Raw genomic sequence first — 22612 nt, 5'->3', positions numbered from 1 at the left:
TTTCCTAATCTGCCGCCATTCAGATAATACTCTGCCTTCGTGTTTTTGCCCCCAAAGTGGATAACCTCACATTTATCCACATTATCCTGCATCTGCCATGCATTTGCCCACTCACCTAACCTGTCCAAGTTACCCTGCAGCCTTTTAGCATCCTCCTCACAGCTCACACCGCCATCCAGTTTAGTGTCATCTGCAAACTTGGAGATATTACACTCAACTTCTTCATCCAAATCATTAATGTATATTGTAAAGAGTTGGGGTCCCAGTACTGAGCCCTGCGGCACTCCACCAGTCACTGCCTGCCATTCTGAAAAGGACCCGTTTATCCCGACTCTCTGCTTCCTGTCTGCCAACCAGTTCTCTATCCACGTCAGTACATTACCCCCAATACCATGTGCTTTGATTTTGCACACCAATCTCTTGTGTGGGACCTTGTCAAAAGCTTTTTGAAAGTCCAAATACACCACATCCACTGGTTCTCCCTTGTCCACTCTACTAGTTACATCTTCAAAAAATTCCAGAAGATTCGTCAAGCATGATTTCCCTTTCATAAATCCATGTTGACTTGGACCGTTCCTGTCACTGCTTTCCAAATGCGCTGCTATTTCATCTTTAATAATTGATTCCAACATTTTCCCCACTACTGATGTCAGGCTAACCGGTCTATAATTACCCGTTTTCTCTCTCCCTCCTTTTTTAAACAGTGGTTTTACATTAGCTACACTCCAATCCATAGGAACTGATCCAGAGTCGATAGACTGTTGGAAAATGATCACCAATGCATCCACAATTTCTATGGCCACTTCCTTAAGTACTCTGGGATGCAGACTATCAGGCCCCGGGGATTTATTGGCCTTCAATCCCATCAATTTCCCGAACATAATTTCCCGTTTTATAAGGATATAATTCAGTTCCTCCTTCTTACTAGTCCCTCGGTCCCCTAGTATTTCCGGGAGGTTATTTGTGTCTTCCTTCGTGAAAACAGAACCAAAGTATTTGTTTAACTGGTCCGCCATTTCTTTGTTCCCCATTATAAATTCACCTGAATCTGACTGCAAGGGACCTATGTTTGTTTTCACTAATCTTTTTCTCTTCACATATCTATAGAAGCTTTTGCAGTCAGTTTTTATGTTCCCAGCAAGCTTCCTCTCATACTCTATTTTCCCCCTCCTAATTAAATCCTTTGTCCTCCTCTGTTGTATTACAAAATTCTCCCAGTCCTCAAGTTTGCTGCTTTTTCTGGCCAACTTATATGCCTCTTCCTTGGATTTAACACTATCCTTAATTTCTCTTGTTAGCCACGGTTGAGCCACCTTCCCCGTTTTATTTTTACTCCAGACAGGGATGTACAATTGTTGAAGTTCATCCATGTGATCTTTAAATATTTCCCATTGCCTATCCACCGTTAACCCTTTAAGTATCACTCGCCAGTTTATTCTAGCCAATTCACGTCTCATACCATCGAAGTTACCTTTCCTTAAGTTCAGGACCCTAGTCTCTGAATTAACTGTGTCACTCTCCATCTTAATAAAGAATTCTACCATATTATGGTCACTCTTCCCCAAGGGGCCTCGCACAACAAGATTGTTAATTAGTCCTTTCTCATTACACATCACCCAGTCTAGGATGGCCAGCCCTCTAGTTGGTTCCTCGACATATTGGTCTAGAAAACCATTCCTAACACACTCCAGGAAATCCTCCTCCACCGCATTGCTACCAGTTTGGTTAGCCCAATCAATATGTAGATTAAAGTCGCCCATGATAACTGCTGTACCTTTATTGCACGCATCCCATAATTTCATGTTTGATGCTGTCCCCATCCTCATTACTACTGTTTGGTGGTCTGTACACAACTCCCACTGGTGTTTTCTGCCCTTTGGTATTCCGCAGCTCCACCCATTCCGATTCCACTTCATCCAAGCTAATGTCCTTCCTTACTATTGCGTTAATTTCCTCTTTAACCAGCAATGCCACCCCACCTCCTTTTCCTCTCTGCCTATCCTTCCTAAATGCTGAATACCCCTGGCTGTTGAGTTCCCAGCCTTGGTCACCCTGGAGCCATGTCTCCGTGATGCCTATTACATCACACCCGTTAACTGCTATCTGCGCAGTTAATTCGTCCACCTTATTCCAAATACTCCTCGTATTGAGGCACAGAATCTTCAGGCTTGTCTTTTTAACACCCTTTGCCCCTTTAGGATTTTGCTGTAATGTGGCCCTTTTTGCTTTTTGCCTTGGGTTTCTCTGCCCTCCACTTTTACTTTTCTTCTTTCTATCTTTTGCTTCTGCCCCCATTCTACTTCCCTCTGTCTCCCTGCATCGGTTCCCATCCCCCTGCCATATTAGTTTAACCCCTCCCCAACAGCACTAGCAACATCCCCACTGACACCTGGGAGTCCCTGGCCAAAGGCTGCCCGAAGAGGAGCAAGTGCATCCGGGAGGGCGCTGAGCACCTCTAGTCTTGTCGCCGAGAGCATGCAGAAACCAAGCGCAGGCAGCGGAAAGAGTGTGCGGCAAACCAGTCCCACCCACCCTTTCCCTCAATGACTATCTGTCCCACCTGTAACAGGATTGTGGTTCTCGTATTGGACTGTGCACCCACCTAAGGACTCATTCTAAGAGTGGAAGCAAGTCTTCCTCGATTCGAGGGACTGCCTATGATGATGAGTGAGTTAGAGGGGCCTGCACTGGGTGATTCACACAGCACGGGTGGGCAGGAGCAATTGGAATGTTGCAGACAAGAAAGAGCACACTGGTGGACGAGCTCTCATCCTAACTGTGCTGAAGCAGACCGAGTGTCAGACTTCACGGGTGCTCGATTTCTGGTGCTTGGGGACCCGATTGCCATCTGGAACAGCTGTTAAGGAGCTACAGTTAAAGCCTAAATGCCTATTTTAGGATCCGGCTTCCAAATTTGTCAGAAACTGTGCGGAGCAGGCTGGACTCTGTTTCCCTGGGTCCAATGCGGCTTAAAGGGACTGCTGGAAACAGCTGACAAAATGATGAATGTGTATTTTTAGTTACCTTGATGCGGAGCACAGAGGAGAAGGACTGTCCCTCCAGGCTCCACGGCAATACTGCGGGCCACTTCAAATTCCCCTGTGTTACCCAGGTCCTACCTACGGGCCAGCTCGGTATTCGAGCCAGCTTTGTAAAGCCCCCAAACTGCAGACCTGAGGCGGGTGTCCCAATGCAAACTGTTTTCAGGCGCTGAGGCCCAGTTCAGATTTGGAGTGAGCCTTGGACTGCCAGCTTCGGCCTTGTGTTCCACACAAATATCACCAACCATGTCTCCGCAAGATCTTGCAAATCCCTTGGGAGGACAGATGCACCAACGTTAGCGTCCTCGACCAGACCAACATCCCCAGCATCGAAGCACTGACCACATTTGATCAGCTCGGCTGGGCAGGCCACATTGTTCACATGCCCGACACGAGACTCCCAAAGCAAGCGCTCTACTCAGAACTCCTTCACGGCAAACGAGCCAAAGGTGGGCAGCGAAAACATTACAAGGACACCCTCAAAGCCTCCCTGATAAAGTACAACATCCCTCCCGACACCTGGGAGTCCCTGGCCAAAGACCGCCCTAAGTGGAGGAAGTGCATCCGGGAGGGCGCTGAGCACCTCGAGTCTTGTCGCCGAGAGCATGCAGAAACCAAGCGCAGGCAGCAGAAAGAGCGTGCGGCAAACCAGTCCCATTCACCCTTTCCTTCAATGATTATCTGTCCCACCTGTGACAGGGACTGTGGTTCTTGTGTCGGACTGTTCAGCCACCTAAGGACTCATTTTTAGAGTGGAAGCAAGTCTTCCTCGATTCCGAGGGACTGCCTATGATGATGACCACTCCGTGCCTGGTTCAAGCCCAAGTCGGCCATTGACTCTTGCTTGGATGAGGTCCCAGCATGCGCTGCAATGCCTCACCCAAGTGGCCATTATTCATGGGTGAGCCTAGATTTTCCAATCGCTGTTTAGTTCAAATGGCTTTGAAACTACGGCATATGTAAAATCTAGGAATAGGCACTTGAGGAATAGGCAAATCTTGTCCTTACCCAACATTTATACATTTTCCAGCAGGTGTTACTGAATAGTGATCGGGGGCAGAAACCCTGACTGATTTAGGAACATAGGAACAGCAGGAGGCCATACAGCCCCTGGAGCCTGTTCTACCATTCAATGAGATCATAGCTGATCTGCGCTTAGCTCCCTCTGCCCGCCTTTGGCCCATATCCCTTAGATTTTTGTTAACCAAAGGTATTATCAATCTCTGATTTAAAATTAACGATTGACCTAGCATCAATTACCATTTGTGGAAGAGTTTTCCAAACTTTGTGTGTAGAAGTGTTTCCCGATTTCACTCCTGAAAGGCCTGGCTCTAACTTTTAGGCCTTGTCCCCTATTTCCAGACTCCCCAACCAGCAGAAATAGTTTCTCTCTACCCTATTAGTAGCCCTTAATATCTTGAACACCGATCAAATCACCCCTTAACCTTCTAAATTCCAGGGAATACAACCCTAGTTTGTTAATCTCTCTTCATAATTTAACCTTGGAGTCCAGGTATCATTCTACACTTCCTCCGAGGCCAACATTTCCTTCCTATGGTGTGGTGCCGTGCCCAGAACTGAACACAACACTCCAGGTGCAGTCTAACCAGGGCTTTGTGCAGCTGCCGCATAACTTCCACCACCTTGTATTCGAGTCCCCTAGATATAAAGGCCATCATTCCATTAGCTTTTTTGATTATTTTCTGCTTCTTTGCCTGATTAAAGAGGGACACGGCCAGGGTAGCTGATTCCCATGGAATGTACATCCTGTGCCATGTGGGAAGCCCTAGACGATTGGATGACCATGTGTGGGAAGTGTGCCAGCTTCAGCAGCTCAAGCTCCAGCTGGAGTCACTGCGGTGCATCCGCGAGGCTGAGAACTTCGTGGATAGTACGTTTCTGGAGGTGGTCTCCCCACAGCTAAAGAGTGTGCAGGCAGACAGGGAATGGGTGACCGCCAGACAGACAAGGAGGACCAGGCAGGTAGTGCAGGAGTCCCCTGAGTGCATTTGGCTTGCTAACTGTTTTTCAGTTCTGGATACTGGTGAGGGCGATGGTTCCTCTGGGGAGTGCAGCCAGAGCCAAGTCTACGGCACCACGGGTGGCCCGGCTATGCAGGGGAGGAGGAAGAAGAGCGGTAGTGCAATAATGGTAGGGGATTCGTTAATTAGGGGAACGGACAGGCGTTTCTGCGGCATACAGAGGGAGCGCAGCGCGTGCTGCTGCAGGAGGGCGATGGCTGACTGCAGTGCGGGCAGGTACAGCAGGAGCAGCGAGGTCGGGGTGAAGGAGCGGCAAGAGATTGTCGAGCGATGTGTTCGGGGCCCAGGCGAGAGTTCGGGGTCCAGAAGAGGCGAGGGCCCAGGGGCAGCACGGGCCAGCCCACACAGCGATATGTGTGCGCACTAGGTCCATGCAGCAGATCAGGTCTCCAGTCGTCCTGGTTAACCCTTGTCACTGGACCAAGACCTAGCTCTGTCAAGCCCGTGTGGTGGCTGGAGTGCAATGGCCACCACACGTTAAAAAAATCCACGCACAGGCATCTTCCACCCTTCAAGATGTAGTTCGGGATCTGGAATATTAGGTCCTTCATTGAAACACCTGTGAACTCGTTTCAAGCGACCGCCAATGAATGAATGACATGACTCCAGGATGGTATGTTGCCTCCCTGGTACCAGGGTTAAGGATATCCCAGACCGCTGCAGGACATCCTGAGGGGGGGGGGGGGGGGTGGTGAACAGCCAGAGGTCGTGGTCCATATGACATAGGTAGAAAGAGGGATGAGGTCCTGCAGGCAGATTTTAGGGAGCTAGGAAAGAGATTAAAGAGCTGGGCCTCAAAGGTAGTAATCTCTGGATTACTCCCGGGCCACGTGCTGGTGAGTACAGAAATAGGAGGACAGAGCAGATGATTGCGTGGCTGGAGAGATGGTGCAGGAGGGAGGGCTTTAGATTTCTCAGGCATTGGGACCGTTTCTGGGGGAGGTGGGACCTGTACAAGCAGGATGAGTTGCACCTCAACAGAGCCGGGATCAATATCCCCACGGGATGGTTGCTAGTGCTACTGGGGAGGGATTAAACTAGCTTGGCAGGGGGATGGGAACCAGAGAGTAGATTCAGAAGGGAGAGAAGAAAAGCTGGAAATGGAAGGCGGAAAATTGGTAAACACATTTGGAAGGCAGAGGAAACAAAGGCTACAAAATAGACAAGGCAGTTTTGCAATGCTAAGTGGTATATACTTTAATATAAGGACATAAGAAATAGGAGCAGGAGTAGGCCATTCGGCCCCTCGAGCCTGCTCCGCCATTCAATAAGATCATGGCTGATCCAATCATGGACTCAGCTCCACTTCCCTGTCCGCTCCCCATAACCATTTATTCCTTTATCGCTCAAAAATCTGTCTATTTCCATCTTTAATGTAGTCAATGACCTAGCCTCCACAGCTCTCTGGGGCAGAGAATTCCACAGATTCCCCACCCTCTGAGCGAAGCAATTCCTCCTCATCTCCGTTTTAAATGGGCGACCCCTTATTCTGAAACTATGCCCCCTAGTTCTAGATTCCCCCATGAGGGGAAACATCCTCTCAGCATCTACCCTGTCAAAGCCCCTCAGAATCTTATACGTTTCAATAAGATCACCTCTAATTCTTCTAAACTCCAATGAGTATAGGCCCAACTTGCTCAACCTTTCTTCATAAGACAACCCCTTCATCTCAGGAATCAACCTCGTGAACCTTCTCTGATCTGCCTCCAATGCAAGTATATGCCTCCTTTAAATAAGGAGACCAAAACTGTACACGGTACTCTAGGTGTGGCCTCACCAATACGCTGTACAGCTGTAGCAGGACTTCCCTACTTTTATACTCCATCCTCCTTGCAATAAAGGCCAACATTCCATTTGCCTTCCTGATTATTTGTTGTACCTGCATGCTAGCTTTTTGTGTTTCGTGTACAAGGACCCCCAGATCCTTCTGTGCCGCAGAATTTTGTAATCTCTCCCCATTTAAATATTAAGTTGCTTTATTATTTTTGCTACCAAAGTGGATAAACTCACATTTTCCCACATTATACTCCATCTGCCAAATGTTTGCCCACTCACTTAGCCTGTCTATATCCCTTTGCAGATTCTTTGTGTCCTCCTCACAACTTGCTTTCCCACCTATCTTTGTATCATCAGCAAATTTGTCTACATTACACTCGGTCCCTTCATCCAAGTCATTAATATGTATTGTAAATAGTTGAGGCCCCAGCACTGATCCCTGCGGCACCCCACTAGTTACAGTCTGCCAACCTGAAAATGACGAATTTATTCCGGCTCTTTGTTTTCTGTTAGTTAGTCAATCCTCTATCCATGCTAATATATTATCCCCAACCCCGTGAGTTCTTATCTTGTGCAGTAACATTTTATGTGGCAAATTATCAAAGGAGTCTAGGAAATAAGGCAGATGAGCTAAGGGCACAGATAGACACATGGGAGTATGATTATAGCCATTGCTGAGACATGGCTGAAAGAAAGGCAGGAATGACAGCTCAACATTCCTGGTTACAGGGTTTTCAGACGCGATAGAGAGGGGATTAAAAAAGGAGTGGTGGTGGCAGTATCGGTTTTTAAAAAATTACAGCTGTGAGGAGGGATGATATGTTAGAAGGATCATCAATGAGGTCAAGTGGGTATAACGAAAGAACAAAAAAGGGGTGATCACACTGGGAGTGTACTATAGACCCCCAAACAGTTGGAGGGAGATTGAAGAGCAAATGTGTGGCCAAATTTCTGCCAGGTGCAAAAACAATAGGGCCCTAATATTAACTGGGATAGAATTAGTGTGAAAGTTATAGAGGGCACAGAACTCCTAAATTGCATGCTGGAGACCATTTTTAGCCAATACATAGCAAGTCCAACAAGAGGGGGCAGTTCTGCATTTAGAGTTAGGGAATGAACTGGACAGGTGAAAAGAGTATCAGTGGGAGAGCATTTTTGTGATAGTGATCATAATTCAGTTAGTTTTACCATAATTATGGATAAGGATAAAGATAGAACAGGAGTAAAGATTCTAAATTGGTGGAAGGCCAATTTTACACGGTTTAGAAGTGATTTAGCAAAAGTTGACAGGAAACGGTTACTTGAAGTTAAATCTGTGCCAGAGCAGTGGGAGACATTCAAGAGGGAGGTACATGGAGTTCAGGGTCAACATTTTTCCACAAAGAAAAAGGGTAGAAATGTCAAATTCAGAGCCCCCTGGATGACAAGGTGCATGCAGAGTAAGATAGTGCAAAAAAAGAACCGATATCAGTTATCGAGAGCTCAGTACTGCAGAAAGCCTGGAAGAGTATAGGAAGTGTCGGGGTGAAATTAAGAAGAAAATTAGGAAAGCAAAGAGAGGGCATGAAAAAATACTGGCACGTAGAATCAAAGAACACGCCAAGATGTTTTATAATTACATAAAGAGCAAGAGGAGAACTGCTAACGTTGTACCATTGTTTAAAAAGGGAGGAAGGATTAAACCGAGCAATTACAGGCCAGTTAGTTTAACCTCGGTGGTGGGAAAATTATTGGAATCAATTCTGGGGGACAGTATAAACCTTCATTTAGAAAGACACAGATTAATCAAGGATAGTCAGCATGGATTTGTTAAAGGAAGGTCGTGTCTGACTAACTTGATTGAGTTCTTTGAGGAGGTAACAAGGAGGGGCGATGAGGGCAGTGTGTTTGATGTAGTTTACATGGATTTTAGCAAGGCTTTTGACCAGGTCCCACGTGGCAGGCTGATCAAAAAAGTAAAAGCCCATTGGATCCAGGGAGATGGCAAATTGGATCCAAAATTGGCTCAGTGGCAGGAAGCAAAGGATAATGGTTGAGGGGAGTTTTTGTGACTGGAAGGCTGTCTCCAGTGGGGTTCCACAGGGCTCAGTACTCGGTCCCCTACTTTTTGTCGTATATATTAATGATTCAGACTTAAATGTAGGGGGCATGGTAGAGACATTTGCAGATGATACAAAAATTGGCCGTGTGGTTGACAGTGAGGAAGAAAACTTTAGACTGCAGGAAGATATCGATGAACTGGTCAGTTGGGCAGAAAAGTGGCAAATGGAATTCAACCCAGAAAAGTGTGAGATAATGCATTTGGGGAGGGGCAATAAATGGGAGGATACGGAGAGATGTGGAGGAACAGGGACCTTGGAGTGTGTGTCCACAGATCTTTAATAGGTAGCAGGACAAGTCGATAAGGTAGTTAAAAAGGCATACGGAAAGCTTTCCTTTATTAGCCAAGGCATAGAATACGAGTAGGGAGGTTATGCTAGAACAGTATAAAACACTGGTTAGGCCACAGCTAGAGTACTGCATGGAATTCTGGTCACCACATTACAGGAAGGATGTGATTACACTAGAAAGGGTGCAGAACAGATTTACGAGAATGTTGCCTGGACTGGAAAATTTTAGCTGTGAGGAAAGATTGGATAGGCTGGGGTTGTTTTCTTGGAACAGAGGAGGCTGAGGGGAGACCTGATTGAGGTGTATAAAATTATGAGGGGCCTAGATAGAGTGGATAGGAAGGACCTTAGCAGAGAGGTCAATAGAGGGGGCATAAATTTAAAGTAGTTGGTGGAAGGATTAGAGGGGAGATAAGGAAAAATCTTTTCACCCAGAGGGTGGTGGGAGTCTGTAACTCACTGACTGAAAGGATAGTAGAGGCAGAAACCTTCATCACATTTAACAAGTACTGGGTGGGATTAGGCTGTGTAACGCTTTCTGACTGACACGATGGGCCGAATGGCCTCCTTCTGTGTTGTAGTTTTCTATGGTTATAGGGACCCATGTTGCCCCAACACTTGCCTGAGGAACATCCATTAAGTTGATATAAGAATGATCCTGTATGGTCCTTGAACGATAAGGCGAATAAGGGGTTATGGGGAGCGGGCGGGGAAGTGGAGCTGAGTCCATGATCAGATCAGCCATGATCTTATTGAATGGTGAAGCAGGCTCGAGGGGCCATATGACCTACTCCTGCTCCTATTTCTTATGTTCTTATGTTATGTCCAGGCTGCAAACTAAAAAATTAAACACAGCTCATGAACATAGTTCATCAAGGCTCCAGTGTTTATTTCCTCATTTGTTGCCAAAAATTGCATTCTACTGCTACTTAAATTTTTTCTGAAGGCTGACTGCTGTGGCAGTATAACTCCACAGACGCTGTCAGCCCTGCAGTACCCTGGTCATTCTTCACTTCGTAGCCTTGCCCTCCTCCACGTGCCCCTCACCGTGGCTGCTTACTGAGGAGAAGGACATTGTGCAACAGTGAACAATAAATCTCCAGGGCTTGTCAGCAGTTTAAAGGTTAAAACTCTCAGTCACCAATGTTGTACGTGTCATCTTTAGAGCAGTTAATTCAGTGAACAAGGCCTCATTTAATGTTTCTAATCTCTGCTCTGAAACAGGCAAACCGAAGTGAAGTGACTGTGGTTGCGTTTTTCATCATGCCTGCGAAGACCAATAACTTCAACGTAGAAACTCTCAAGGGACAGGCAGTACGGAAACAGCTTTGGTAAGAAGAGTAACTATTGAAGGTAGTCCCAAGGAAAAATCTGAAGATTCTTGTAAAAATTGCCCAACTGTCCAGTGTCAGCTGTGGCTCAGTGGGCAGCACTCTCGCCTCTGAGTCAGAAGGTTGTTGGTTCAAGTCCCACTCCAGGGATTTGAGCACAAAAATCTAGACTGAAACTCCAATGCAGTGCTGAGGAAGTGCTGCACTGTCGGAGGTGCCGTCTTTCAGATGAGTCATTAAACTGAGGCCCTGTCTGCCCTCTCGGGTGGACGTAAAAGATCCCATGACACTCTTTCAACGAAGAGCAGGGGAAGAGCAGGCCAATATTTATCCCTCAATCAACATAATAAAAAACAGTTTATCTGGCCATTATCACATTGCTGTTTGGGAGAACTTGCTGTGTGCAAATTGGTTGCCGCATTTTCCACATTACAACAATGATTACAGTTCAAAAAATACTTAATTGGCTGTAAAGCGCTTTGAGATGTCCGCATGCGTGGCCTCGGTAAACAGCGCGCGTGGGCAGAAGGGAATCGGGAGCCTGTGCCTGGCTCCGTGATACCGCGCGCACTCGCAGAAGGCTTCAAAAATGTTCATGCCGCTAATCACTCTAAAAGAAAAATACCGCGGATGCTGGAAATCTGAAATTAAAAAAGAAAATGCTGGAAATCCTCCGCAGGTCTGGCTGCATCTGTGGAGAGGTAAACAGAGTTAACATTTCAGGTCAATGACCCTTCATCAGATGAGCTGTGGAAGCTGGGACATTGAATAAATTTAAGACAGAAATAGACTGTCTTAAACGATAAGGGGATTAACGGGTTATGGGGAGCGGACAGGGAAGTGGAGCTGAGTCCATGATCAGATCAGCCATGATCTTATTGAATGGCAGAGCAGGCTCGAGGGGCCGTACGGCCTACTCTTGCTCCTGTTTCTTATGTTCTTATGAAATGACAAAAGGTCATCGGCCTGAAACGTTGACTCTTTCTCCACAGATGCTGCCTGACCTGCTGAATATTTCCAGCATTTTCTGTTTTTATTTCCTCTTCCCGCGTTGCAACCACAGAAAAGGAGAGGGGGACACTAAAACCCGGCAATTAAAACAAATTAAACTTTAAAACATAAAATCAAATTAAAATTTGGTTGCCGGGGGGTGATGATGCACTCCAGTCCCTCCGGCGCCCACCTCTCGCGGAAGGCCGCGAGCGTACCGGTGGACACCGCGTGCTCCATCTCCAAGGACACCCTGGCGCGGATGTAAGAGCGGAAGAGAGGCAGGCAGTCGGGCTGAACGACCCCCTCGACCGCCCGCTGCCTGGACCGGCTGATGGCACCCTTGGCCGTGCCCAGGAGCAGTCCTAGGAGGAAGCCCTCGGACCTATCCTAGCTTAAACCCACATTCTTCTGACTTGGAGATAAGGTGCTACCAATCATCATGGCAGTCCCTCGGAATCGAGGAAGACTTGCTTCCACTCTAAAAATGAGTCCTCAGGTGACTCAACAGTCCGATACGAGAGCCACACTCCCTGTCACAGGTGGGACAGATAGTCGTTGAGGGAAAGGGAGGATGGGACAGATTTGCCGCATGCTCTTTCCGCTGCCTGCGCTTGGTTTCTGCATGCTCTCGACGACGAGACTCGAGATGCTCAGCGCCCTTCCGGATGCACTTCCTCCACTTAGGGCGGTCTTCGGCCAGGGACTCCCAGGTGTGGGTGGGGGTGTTGCATTTTTATCAAGGAGGCTTTGAGAGTGTCCTTGAAACGTTTCCTCTCCCCACCTTGGGCTCACTTGCCGTGTAGTACCATGAGATGAACAGTTTAACCTCCCATCCAAGAGACACGACCTCCAACAATGTATCATTGAAGGGCCAGCCAAGATGTTGTGTTCATGTTATAGCTGAAACCTACATTCTTCTGACTTGGAGATAAGAGTGGTACCGATGGAGCCAAGCTGATAAAACAAATGCTGTCTTTATCAGGAAATCAAATCGTGCAACAACACCACAATCCAATTCTAATAAATTTGAGTGAAGAAATCATATTGATGATTGTTATGGTTCAAAATACCATGCGAGAGTTGATCAAGTTTGTTCAATCCTTGTATTACAAGCTAGCAGGGGAGAGGTATGGCTGTCTGGCACCACCGAATCAAAGTACATATAGTTTAGGCATTCTCTTTATAGTGTACATAGACAGCCCCCCCTCCCAAACATGGTCATCTTCCGAGAAGTGCTGTGAGTATAATAGTCTCGTGTGCAAAAGCAGATGGTCTATGTGCAAAACATTAATTGGTATAGCAATGAGACCAGGGGCGCCCATCGGACCCGAGCCACGTGTTTAGCAGCTGAGCCCATTCACACAAGGACAGGTGGTCGCTGTCCTTGACTTATCTTGAGTTATGTCGTCCGCTCTCCTAGTCTGTGCTCATTATTTCTTAACTAGGTTGGCTTGAGTCTATAGCCAGGATGTAACCATCACAAGTGGCCAGACTCCTTATTGTTGAATAAAGATCTTTTAAACTAGCTAAAATAATATTTATGTAAGTGGATTAACTCTTTATACCCTGAGTTGCCCCTTAACAATGTACAGGGGAATATGCCCGTATGATGATATAAAGTGACCCAGAAATTGCGGTCAGAAGCTTCTTGCGGGCGGATGCCTCCGAACAAATTTATTTTTCCAAAAGTACCTGGTGGAACGAACACTTGCGCCACGAGGCCTACATGTGCAGTCAGCTTGCATTGGAGGCAGTTCAGAGAAGGTTCACCAGGTTGATTCCGGGGATGAGGGGGTTGACTTATGAGGAAAGGTTGAGTAGGTTGGGCCTCTACTCATTGGAATTCAGAAGAATGAGAGATGATCTTATCGAAACGTATAAGATTATTAGGGGGCTTGACAGGGTGGATGCAGAGAGGATGTTTCCACTGGTGGGGGAGACTAGAACTAGGGGGCATAATCTTAGAATAAGGGGCCGCCCATTTAAAACTGAGATGAGGCGGAATTTCTTCTGAGGGTTGTAAATCTGTGGAATTCGCTGCCTCAGAGAGCTGTGGAAGCCGGGAGATTGAATAAATTTAAGACAGAAATAAACAGTTCCTTAACTGATAAGGGGATAAGGGGTTATGGGGAGCGGGCGGGGAAGTGGAGCTGAGTCCATGATCGGATCAGCCATGATCTTATTAAATGGCGGAGCAGGCTCAAGGGGCCGTATGGCCTACTCCTGCTCCTATTTCTTATGTTCTTATGTAGGGGCCCACGTATTCCAGGAGCATGTGTGCAGCCTGGGATCACATGGGCCGGACCAACCAATGAAAATGGCATATCCCCATTGACAGTGACAGAGAGTTCCTTTTGTACGGGGATCACTGTTTCTAAGAATGGGGATACCTCCAAAACACACACACACATTTTAAATAACTAAGAGAAACATTTCACATATTTAAAATTAATTAAAATTGGACTTAATTAAATATTTTAGACAAAAATGTATTTTTTTGAATATGTTTTAATAGAGGCAAAAATAGACTTGCCTTAATGGACAGGGTTTTTAATATAAAAACTATTGATAACATTTTATTTTTCTATCTTTTAAAACTCTTACGCTAGTGAAAACAGGCCTTATGACTGCTTTGACCAGGTGTAAGAGTTTGAAGAACATTTGCTGGGCAAGAGTTGGGCAAATAGCTCAAATCTCCACCCGCGAAGGCCTTCTCCGGGATGCGTTGGAACTGTCAAAAGACAATTTGACAGTTTGAAAGTGCCGGATTTCTGCGCATGCGCATTGCGTGCCGAGAACCAGCGCTTGCAAGGCCTCTCCAGGTGTGTGCACACATCGTACACGACCGTAGAGACTGCGATTTTTGGCCCAGTAATTTGGGACTGACAAATCTTATAGTAGAAAACAACTTGGAGTTGAAATGCAAGAGCAAATTGTGTGATCCTGTGCTTCCAGCAGGAAGTCCTGCTCTACAACTTACAGTTGGGAGAGTCAATGGTCATCATCATAGGCCGTCCCTCGGAATCGAGGAAGACTTGCTTCCATTCTAAAAATGAGTCCTTAGGTGGCTGAACAGTCCAATACGAAACCACAGTCCCTTTCACAGGTGGGACAGACAGTCGTTGAGGGAAAGGGAGCATGGGACAGGTTTGCCGCACGCTCCTTCCGCTGCCTGCGCTTGCTTTCTGCATGCTCTCGGCGATGAGACTCGAGGTGGTCAGTGCTCTCCTGGATGCACTTCCTCCACTTAGGGCGGTCTTTGGCCAGGGACTCCCAAGTGTCGGTGGGGATGTTGCACTTTATCAGGGAGGCTTTGAGGGTGTCCCTGTAACGTTTCCTCTGCCCACCTTTGGCTTGTTTGCCGTGAAGGAGTTCCGAGTAGAGCGCTTGCTTTTGGAGTCTCGTGTCTGGCATGCGGACAATGTGGGCTGCCCAGCGGTACAAGTTTGGTGAATCTATCCTGTAATTTCATCCTTCAGCGGCCTTTTTTTTTGTAGTGAAGTGAGTGAATCCACATTAGTCTGTCTGAGTAGTTTTACCCACCATGTGCCTCTGGCCTCAACTTCATCAAGCTCCCTGGCTGCTACCACAGCCTTAATGTTGCCCCCCAAGTTCACCTTCATTCTCCCACATCCACTGTTACCAAGACTGCTTTCTCCCAGCTCTGCCTGCCTCCATCCCTACCTGTCCGAGTGTTACTGAAACTCATGCCTTTCTCATTTCAGGGCTCGATATCCAACACTCCCTGCCTCAACGAGCATATACTTCAATTCATCAAAATGCTGCAACTCCTCTGCTAACCTCCATTACGTCCCAGAGTCCCATCATTGCTGCTCTTTTGAAAGCTCTCCCTATGGTCTCTACCCCAGCAAGTTGACTTCAAAATTCTTTTTCACTTTCAAACCTCTCCGTGGTCCCATTCCAATGACCTTAGTCACCATCTTCTCTTAACACCAGGATACTCCTCGTTTCTCCATTCCCTCTGCTGCACCATTGCTCACTCAACCACTCCGCAAGATCCAACAAATGCCCTGGGAGGCCAGACACACCAATGTTGGCGCCCTCGACCAGGCCAACATCTCCAGCATTGAAGCACTGACCACACTTGATCAGCTCCGCATTGTTCGCATTGCCAGACACGAGACTCGCAAAGCAAGCGCTCTACTCGGGCCCAGCACGAGTGTACCTATGACCCTAGGACCTCCGACGGTAGTGCCCCCTATTGGCGGGCAGACCTATGTACATACATTACAGGACTCATTTATAGGGCCCAAGTTTCCACATGATTTGCGCCTGATTTTTAGGAGCAACTGGTGGAGAACGGACTATCTTAGAAATCGCAATTCTCCACATTTTTTTTTCTGCGGTTCTAGTCAGGTAGAACAGTTCTACTTTGGAACAGAATTTTTTCTTCAAAAGGGGGTGTGTCCGGCCACTGACGCCTGATTTCAAAGTTTCCACAGTGAAAACGTACTCCAAACTAAGTTAGAATGGAGCAAGTGAAGATTTTTGTAGAACTGAAAACACCTGTTCTACACATTAAAAAATCAGGCGCAGGTTACAAATTAGGCGTCCAGAACGAGGTGCGGGGGAGGTGGGGGGGGAAGGGAAGTCATTAAATTCTACAATCAATCCTTATTTATACTTCTACAAATATTATACAAATAAATCCAACCTGAATAAACATTTATAAGCAAAGAAAAGGTTAAATAAACCATCTTCCTACCTGTGTGAAAGTGCTTCAGGCACGGAGAATGCTGCAGTCAGCCTGAGGCGCCCGTTCTTCCCGCGGGGGGGGGAGGAGGCGCCCGCTCTTCCCGCGGGGGGGGGGGGGAGGGGAGAGGAGGCGCCCGTTCTTTCCCGCGGGGGAGGGGAGGAGGCGCCCGTTCTTGATGGCAATGTGCTTTTACTAAAAAAATGTTCAAAAATTAAACAGCTACAAAGAACTACAAAAATGGCCGAGTGCCAATGTTTTTTTTCACACTGAGCATGCGCGAACGCTCCAACGCGCATGCGCAGCGTTGCCGGCAGGAAAAAAACTAATTTAAATAGTACCCGCCCCCTCCCACTTACAAAATCGGCGTGAGTGTAGGCTCCGCCCCCCTGGGCGCCGCGCCAGGCAGACAAGGAGCTGCAGGGCGCTCCAGAATCGTGAGGTTTTTTTTAGGCGCCGTTTTAGTCGCGAAAAACGGGCGCCCAGCTCGGAGGGGTGCCCGTTTTTTATCGTGTGGAAACTTGGGGCCCTTAGAGTGGAAGCAAGTTTTCCTCGATTCCGAGGGACTGCCTATGATGATGATGATGGCCAGATATCTTTGGAGCAGTTGACGAAGTCTTTGAAATTTGTTAAAATGGTAAGTTTTGCTAGCTGGCTGAGTGCAGTGACTTGCTGTACAATTGACTGAACTCTGATTGTGGCCCATTTAACATTTTTACAAAACACTTGTACCTTTTTAGCAACACTGGACCGACCCTGCAACACAGTAGTGTTCCTAAGGCCCAGCATTGTGAAGGTGTTAGTGAAGGAAAACATGATGGATGATGTAATTCCTTCATTGGCACAGTGGCCGTTGAAGATATGCACCCATAACTCCGCATGCTCTGTCAGTTCGAGAAGCAGTGGTGTCACCAATGGGGAGCTGATTCCCCAACCCCATTCGATCCGGAACCACTGAAAACAGCCGATGCAGGAAAGGGGAAACTTAGCCCCAGTATAGTTTTTTCTAATTTAACTCCATTTCTTCCACTTTACTCCATGTCTTATAATGTCGGAGAGATTATTGATTACTTCAAGGATCCGAGAGCATAAATTTAAATGAGTGAAAAATAAATTAAAAACAGATGAATCTTTTTTAAATAAGTATTTGCTTAAGTGATGATAAAGACATTGGAGTGCTCCAAATGTATATAGACATCCGGCTGGGTCAGTGGTCAATGAGCCTCCCAATACCACCCACCGAGGTAGTGCCCGAAAAAACTGTTTTTGCCGAGATTCCTCACGTACCGCCCATCTTACCGCCCAGGTCTCGTGCGGCAGGACTTTCTTCAGGGAAATACCGCCGGCGCAACTTCCTGCCGCCCACCCATGACGGAGGCTCCAAAAATGTGATTTTGGTGGTGTAGGATCCTCTAATATCGTACTCCCGCCCGCCAGAACGAGCGCTGGGAAAAAGGTGCTCTGAGCTGGCTGTAAATTGGGCGGCAGGGAGAATCGCGCAGAATGGTCCGCTGCTGCTCACACCCGCTGGCTCCCGCTGCCTGCTGCTCCCGCTGCTGCCGACAGAACCGCGACTGAACTCACGCCCGACTGGCCCCAGTGGCAGCGGGCGGCAAAAACTTGCGTTCCGCCCGGGGACCACCGAGAAACAGGCGGGCCAACGCTCCCACCAAGTTCAGGGCCATAGAAAAGGAAATTAAAACCAGTTGTTCCAATTCGAGCCATCTCTCTCAACACTCTTGACTTCTGCCCTCCACAAAAAGTAGCCCCCACTCCTGTATCTGTGACCCTCCTGACCTTCCACTCTGAACCCCAGTGGGCCACCGACCCTCCCAATGCCTGCCCCCAACCAAGCCTCGGACCAACTACCATCAAGGGCGCTACCCAGCGCCGAGCCGGCGGCCAACATCTCGCCGTAGGCAACTAGGCCCATACAGCAGTGCCTGGTCTCCAGTCGTCTTGGACCCCCTTGCCACTGGACCAAGACCTTGCTCAGCTAAGCCCGTGTGGTGGCCGGTATGCAACGACCACTCCACGTTAAAAGAACTCACGCACAGGCATCTTCCACTCCTAATCTTTCCTTCCCCCTTGCTCTACTGCCATTCACCTCAATCAATAGCAATATAACTCCTGTGAAGCTTTTGCAATTTACTTTGATTTTTTTATTCTCCAAAATTAATAAAAGAAAAGATACTGGGCAGAAATGTCTAGAAGCTAAAGAAAATGATCACAGCACTACAGCTGATTAACAGTACGAATGCTCTGGGGAAATTAAGTATACTAAGTTTGCTCAGACTATATAATGCAATTTCAGCTCACTGAGTCACAGCTACGGACAAAAATATGAAATCTTAGTCCAGGCATTTAAGAGGGGATAAGTCCTTCAAGTGAGAACTTTAATAAAAGCATTGGAAGATGCAAGACAGTTCAATGGATAAAACTTAATCATGTTATTGTTAAATGTGTGATTTTTTAAAAAAATTATTAAACCCTTAATTTGGACATTAGAAATTTCAGTTACTGAGAAAAAATGTTGAATTGAAAACAAATTCAGAAAGCATTTTGAGCAACCTGTGGTAATCCAGGGGCCAGATTGTGCAATCACAGGATGATATACTCTCACTATAAATTAGCAACTATTGAGTGTCACATAATGTGACACTTAACATTTAAATATACTTAGTACAACTCCACAAACAGGTGTAATAGGTACTGCAGGTACTTATAATGAGTTTTTGATGAAATATATGGCCCATGTACAAAATCTAATATATAGAAAGATTATTGGTGCTGGTATATGTTTAAAAATTCGTAACCAGTAATTCACTTCTGCTAGCCTTCATCAATCTGTGTAGTAACTGTGGAGTTGGAAATCTGAGTCACAGAAAAATGGGAATTGTGTCATTGGCAAATTAATGTTTTATACCACTTTATTAATTAAAGCTTATTGTATTTCTTTTTATTGATCATCACCTGATGCAACCTGATACCAGCAGGCTGGTCATTGTCCTTTATCTCCGGGTTCAGCTGAGCTGCGGACAGAGAGATCCTAATTATCTGAAATCTTGTGTGTTTTGTTTCAGGGACACTGCCAATGTGATCAAAGAAAAGTTTGGCAAAAAGCTGTACGAGTCACTCTTAGAGTAAGTACCTCAGTGTGTACAGTGTAAGCATCATCATTGAGGATAACAAATGCTGTGCAGTAGAATTTTGTTCAAGCAAATTGGGCAATTTTCTATTCATTTCTTGTTTTAAATTTTCTTTTTGGTGTCCCACATTTCTCCCCCGGATGTTCAGAGTATTGATAAAGCTGTGTCACTTCAGCCCAGTTGCTAACTGTCTTATCTCTGAGTTGGAGGATTGTACATTTAAGGTTTGAGCCCAAACTGTAGGCTGGCATTCCAGTGCAGTACTGAGGAAGTGCTGCTTTATTGGAGATGCTGTCTGTTGGTGAGAAATATTATTCCCTCTTACATAAGAAGTAGGAGCAGGAGTAGGCCACCTGGCCCCTCGAGCCTGCTCCGCCATTTAATAAGATCATGACTGAGCTGTTCAGGTGTATGTCAAAGATCCCAAGGCACTATTCAGAGCAGAGCACGTCCTGACCAATATTCCTTCCGAGCACAATAATACCAAGACAAATTAATTGAGCATTGATCTCATTATTGTTTGGGGAATGTTGCTAATACAGAATGCTGTCTGAATTTTCCTACAAAACATCAGCATCCAAAAAAGTAGTTTATTAAGTGCTTTGAGACGAAGTAAAATATAAATGCCAGTATTATTATAAACGTGTTTGTTTTTTGTGTTACAATATGGTTGGTGTAGTGTGTCTCATATGGTAATTCAAAACCAATGTGAAAAGATGCTATTGAGCCAACTAGAAAGTAGGATTATAAAAGCTGGAATCTGAAATAAAAACAGGAAATGCTGGAAATCTCAGCGGGTCAGGCAGCATCTGTGGAGAGAAAAACAGAGTTAACGTTTCGAGTCGATGACCCTTCATCAGAACTGGCGAATGTTCGAAATGAACAGATTCTTAAGAAGCATCGAAAGGGGGAGGGGAAGAAAAAACAAAAAGGAAGGTCTGTGATAGGGTGGAAGACAGGAGAGATTAGAGAGATAAAAGTGATGATGGGCTGACTTGAGATGGTAATAGTAGAAGTTAGAAAAAGATTCGTTTTTATAGGGTGTGAATGGCAGGATAATTATCGGCTGCCATGGGCAACAAAGAGAGAAAATACATCAGAGCAAAATGTGGGCAGAGGTTCTGGTCTAAAATTGTTGAACTTGATGTCGAGTCCAGAAGACTGTAAAATGCCTAATCGAAAGATGAGGTGCTGTTCCTCAAGCTTGCGTTGAGCTTCATTGGAACCATGTAGGAGATCGAGGACGGAGATTAGAAAGGAGGATTGTTCGGGAATGGTGGCACAGTGGATCAACGCCCTGTTAATTCTGGAGCCTGGACTTGAATCCTGATGGGATAAATGTAAGGATACAATGGGGTGAGCAAAACATTTGCAACTTCACCCAAAAGATAGTTGGTGTAGGCCATGGTAAAATTAACCATGATGGAAAAGGAATGTTCCTCTGTGGTTTGGATTAAGACACGTTGGGGGCTTCTAGACCATGCTATGTTTGACCTGGAGTACTGACCGTGGATTACAAATAGGAAAAGTGATCTGTTCCCCTGCCCTAATGGCCTTCCCCTTGATAAGCAGATAAATTCACCCCCCCCCCAATATAAACTTAGGAAAAAAATGCAGGATTGTCTGTGGGGAAAAATTGAATTTGTAATTTGGAGTACTGTATGGGTTAGCCTGTTCAACTAATGTTAATTTGTATGTATGGGTTAGTCTGTTCAACTAATGTTAATTTGGAGTATCATATGGGTTAGTCTGTTCAAGCAATGTTAATTTGGAGTACTGTATGGGTTAGCCTGTTCAACTAATGTTAATTTGTATTGTATGGGTTAGTCTGTTCAACTAATGTTAATTTGGAGTATCATATGGGTTAGCCTGTTCAAGCAATGTTAATTTGGTTTCAGAGGTGAGATGCCCGATATAAACTCAATTCTGGATCGCGAGGACTTCACTATGATGAAGAGAGCCATATATGCTACTCAGGTAAGCTCGTTAGCAGAGAAACTCGGGAAGAGAGTGAATACTCAGATTTCTCCCCTAGTCGCCATTCTTCAGGCTTTACCTAATATTTTAAAAATTGCAACAAGTAAAAAAAAAAAGCGCAGAAAAAAAATGAGATAAATTTAAAACAAAGCTACAAACCATTATTAAAGTTGGGAAATAGAGATTTCAGAAATGGAGTGAGAAATGTAGAGTTAGAAACACGGGGGAGCAGTAGGACTGCCACAATTGGACTCGGTCCTCCTGGGGTAAGTAGGGGAAGACTCTGATTGGACGATTCTCTGCTGGTTCCCTGCCCTGTTTACTCGAGAAAATGGGGTGCTCGGCAGTTAAAAATTGATTTTAAAAATTTGGCTGCCGGAGATTTTCAAGTCTACAATTGGGTACCAGTGCTCCTGCCCAAAAAATCCGACTTCTCTATGCAAGTTGGAATCTTGCACCAGTTGTAATGTCCATTTACAATCCTCAGTGCCAGTGGACAGAGTGTGTGTCACCCATGCTGCAACCATTAGCACTCGACCGTGAGCAGCCTACGGTTCTTGAAGGAGCCACTGGGAGATGCTCAGAAGTGGCCACTCTTAATCTTTCTGTGGGGCTGGGAGAAGTAGAAGTGCAGCTCCCAGGTGCCTCCGTCTCCTTTACGATGTCCCTCGGCTCCGCCCCACTATGGAGCCTCCAGATTTCCCGCCTCCCCCGGGTTTGGCGAGCTGCTAATCAACACTCAACGAGCAGGCAACAGCTGGCCAGCCCGACGCGAATGTTGGCCAAACCTGAAAATGGCTGGGGCTTCCCACTGATATCAGGTGGACAGCAGCATCATCATCATAGGCAGTCCCTCGGAATCGAGGAAGATTTGCTTCCACTCTAAAAATGAGTTCTCAAGTGACTGAACAGTCCAATACGGGAACCACAGTCCCTGTCACAGGTGGGACAGATAGTCGTTGAGGGAAAGGGTGGGTGGGACTGGTTTGCCGCACGCTCTTTCCGCTGCCTGCGCTCGATTTCTGCATGCTCTCGGCGATGAGACTCGAGGTGCTCAGCGCCCTCCCGGATGCACTTCCTCCACTTAGGGCGGGTCTTTCACCAGGGACTCCCAGGTGTCCTCGACCAGGCCAACATCCCCAGCATTGAAGCACTGACCACACTCGATCAGCTCCACTGGGCAGACCACATTGTCCACA

The 22612-nt window shown here is 46.4% G+C and overlaps 1 protein-coding gene across 1 annotated transcript in view; it reads left to right on the top strand.

Moving 5' to 3' along the window:
- LOC139280227 (glycogen [starch] synthase, muscle-like) overlaps positions 1-22612 on the top strand; it is a 145223-nt gene that overhangs the window by 88274 nt on the left and 34337 nt on the right. The window contains exons 8-10 of the mRNA XM_070899841.1: positions 10474-10580; positions 19371-19430; positions 21335-21413. Coding sequence (XP_070755942.1) covers positions 10474-10580; positions 19371-19430; positions 21335-21413 — 246 coding nt within the window. The remainder of the gene's footprint in view (positions 1-10473; positions 10581-19370; positions 19431-21334; positions 21414-22612) is intronic.

The sequence above is a fragment of the Pristiophorus japonicus genome, chromosome 14 (genome assembly GCF_044704955.1).
Source record: "Pristiophorus japonicus isolate sPriJap1 chromosome 14, sPriJap1.hap1, whole genome shotgun sequence".
Taxonomy (NCBI): Eukaryota; Metazoa; Chordata; class Chondrichthyes; family Pristiophoridae; genus Pristiophorus; species Pristiophorus japonicus.
This window is presented reverse-complemented; position numbering and strand designations above follow the sequence as displayed.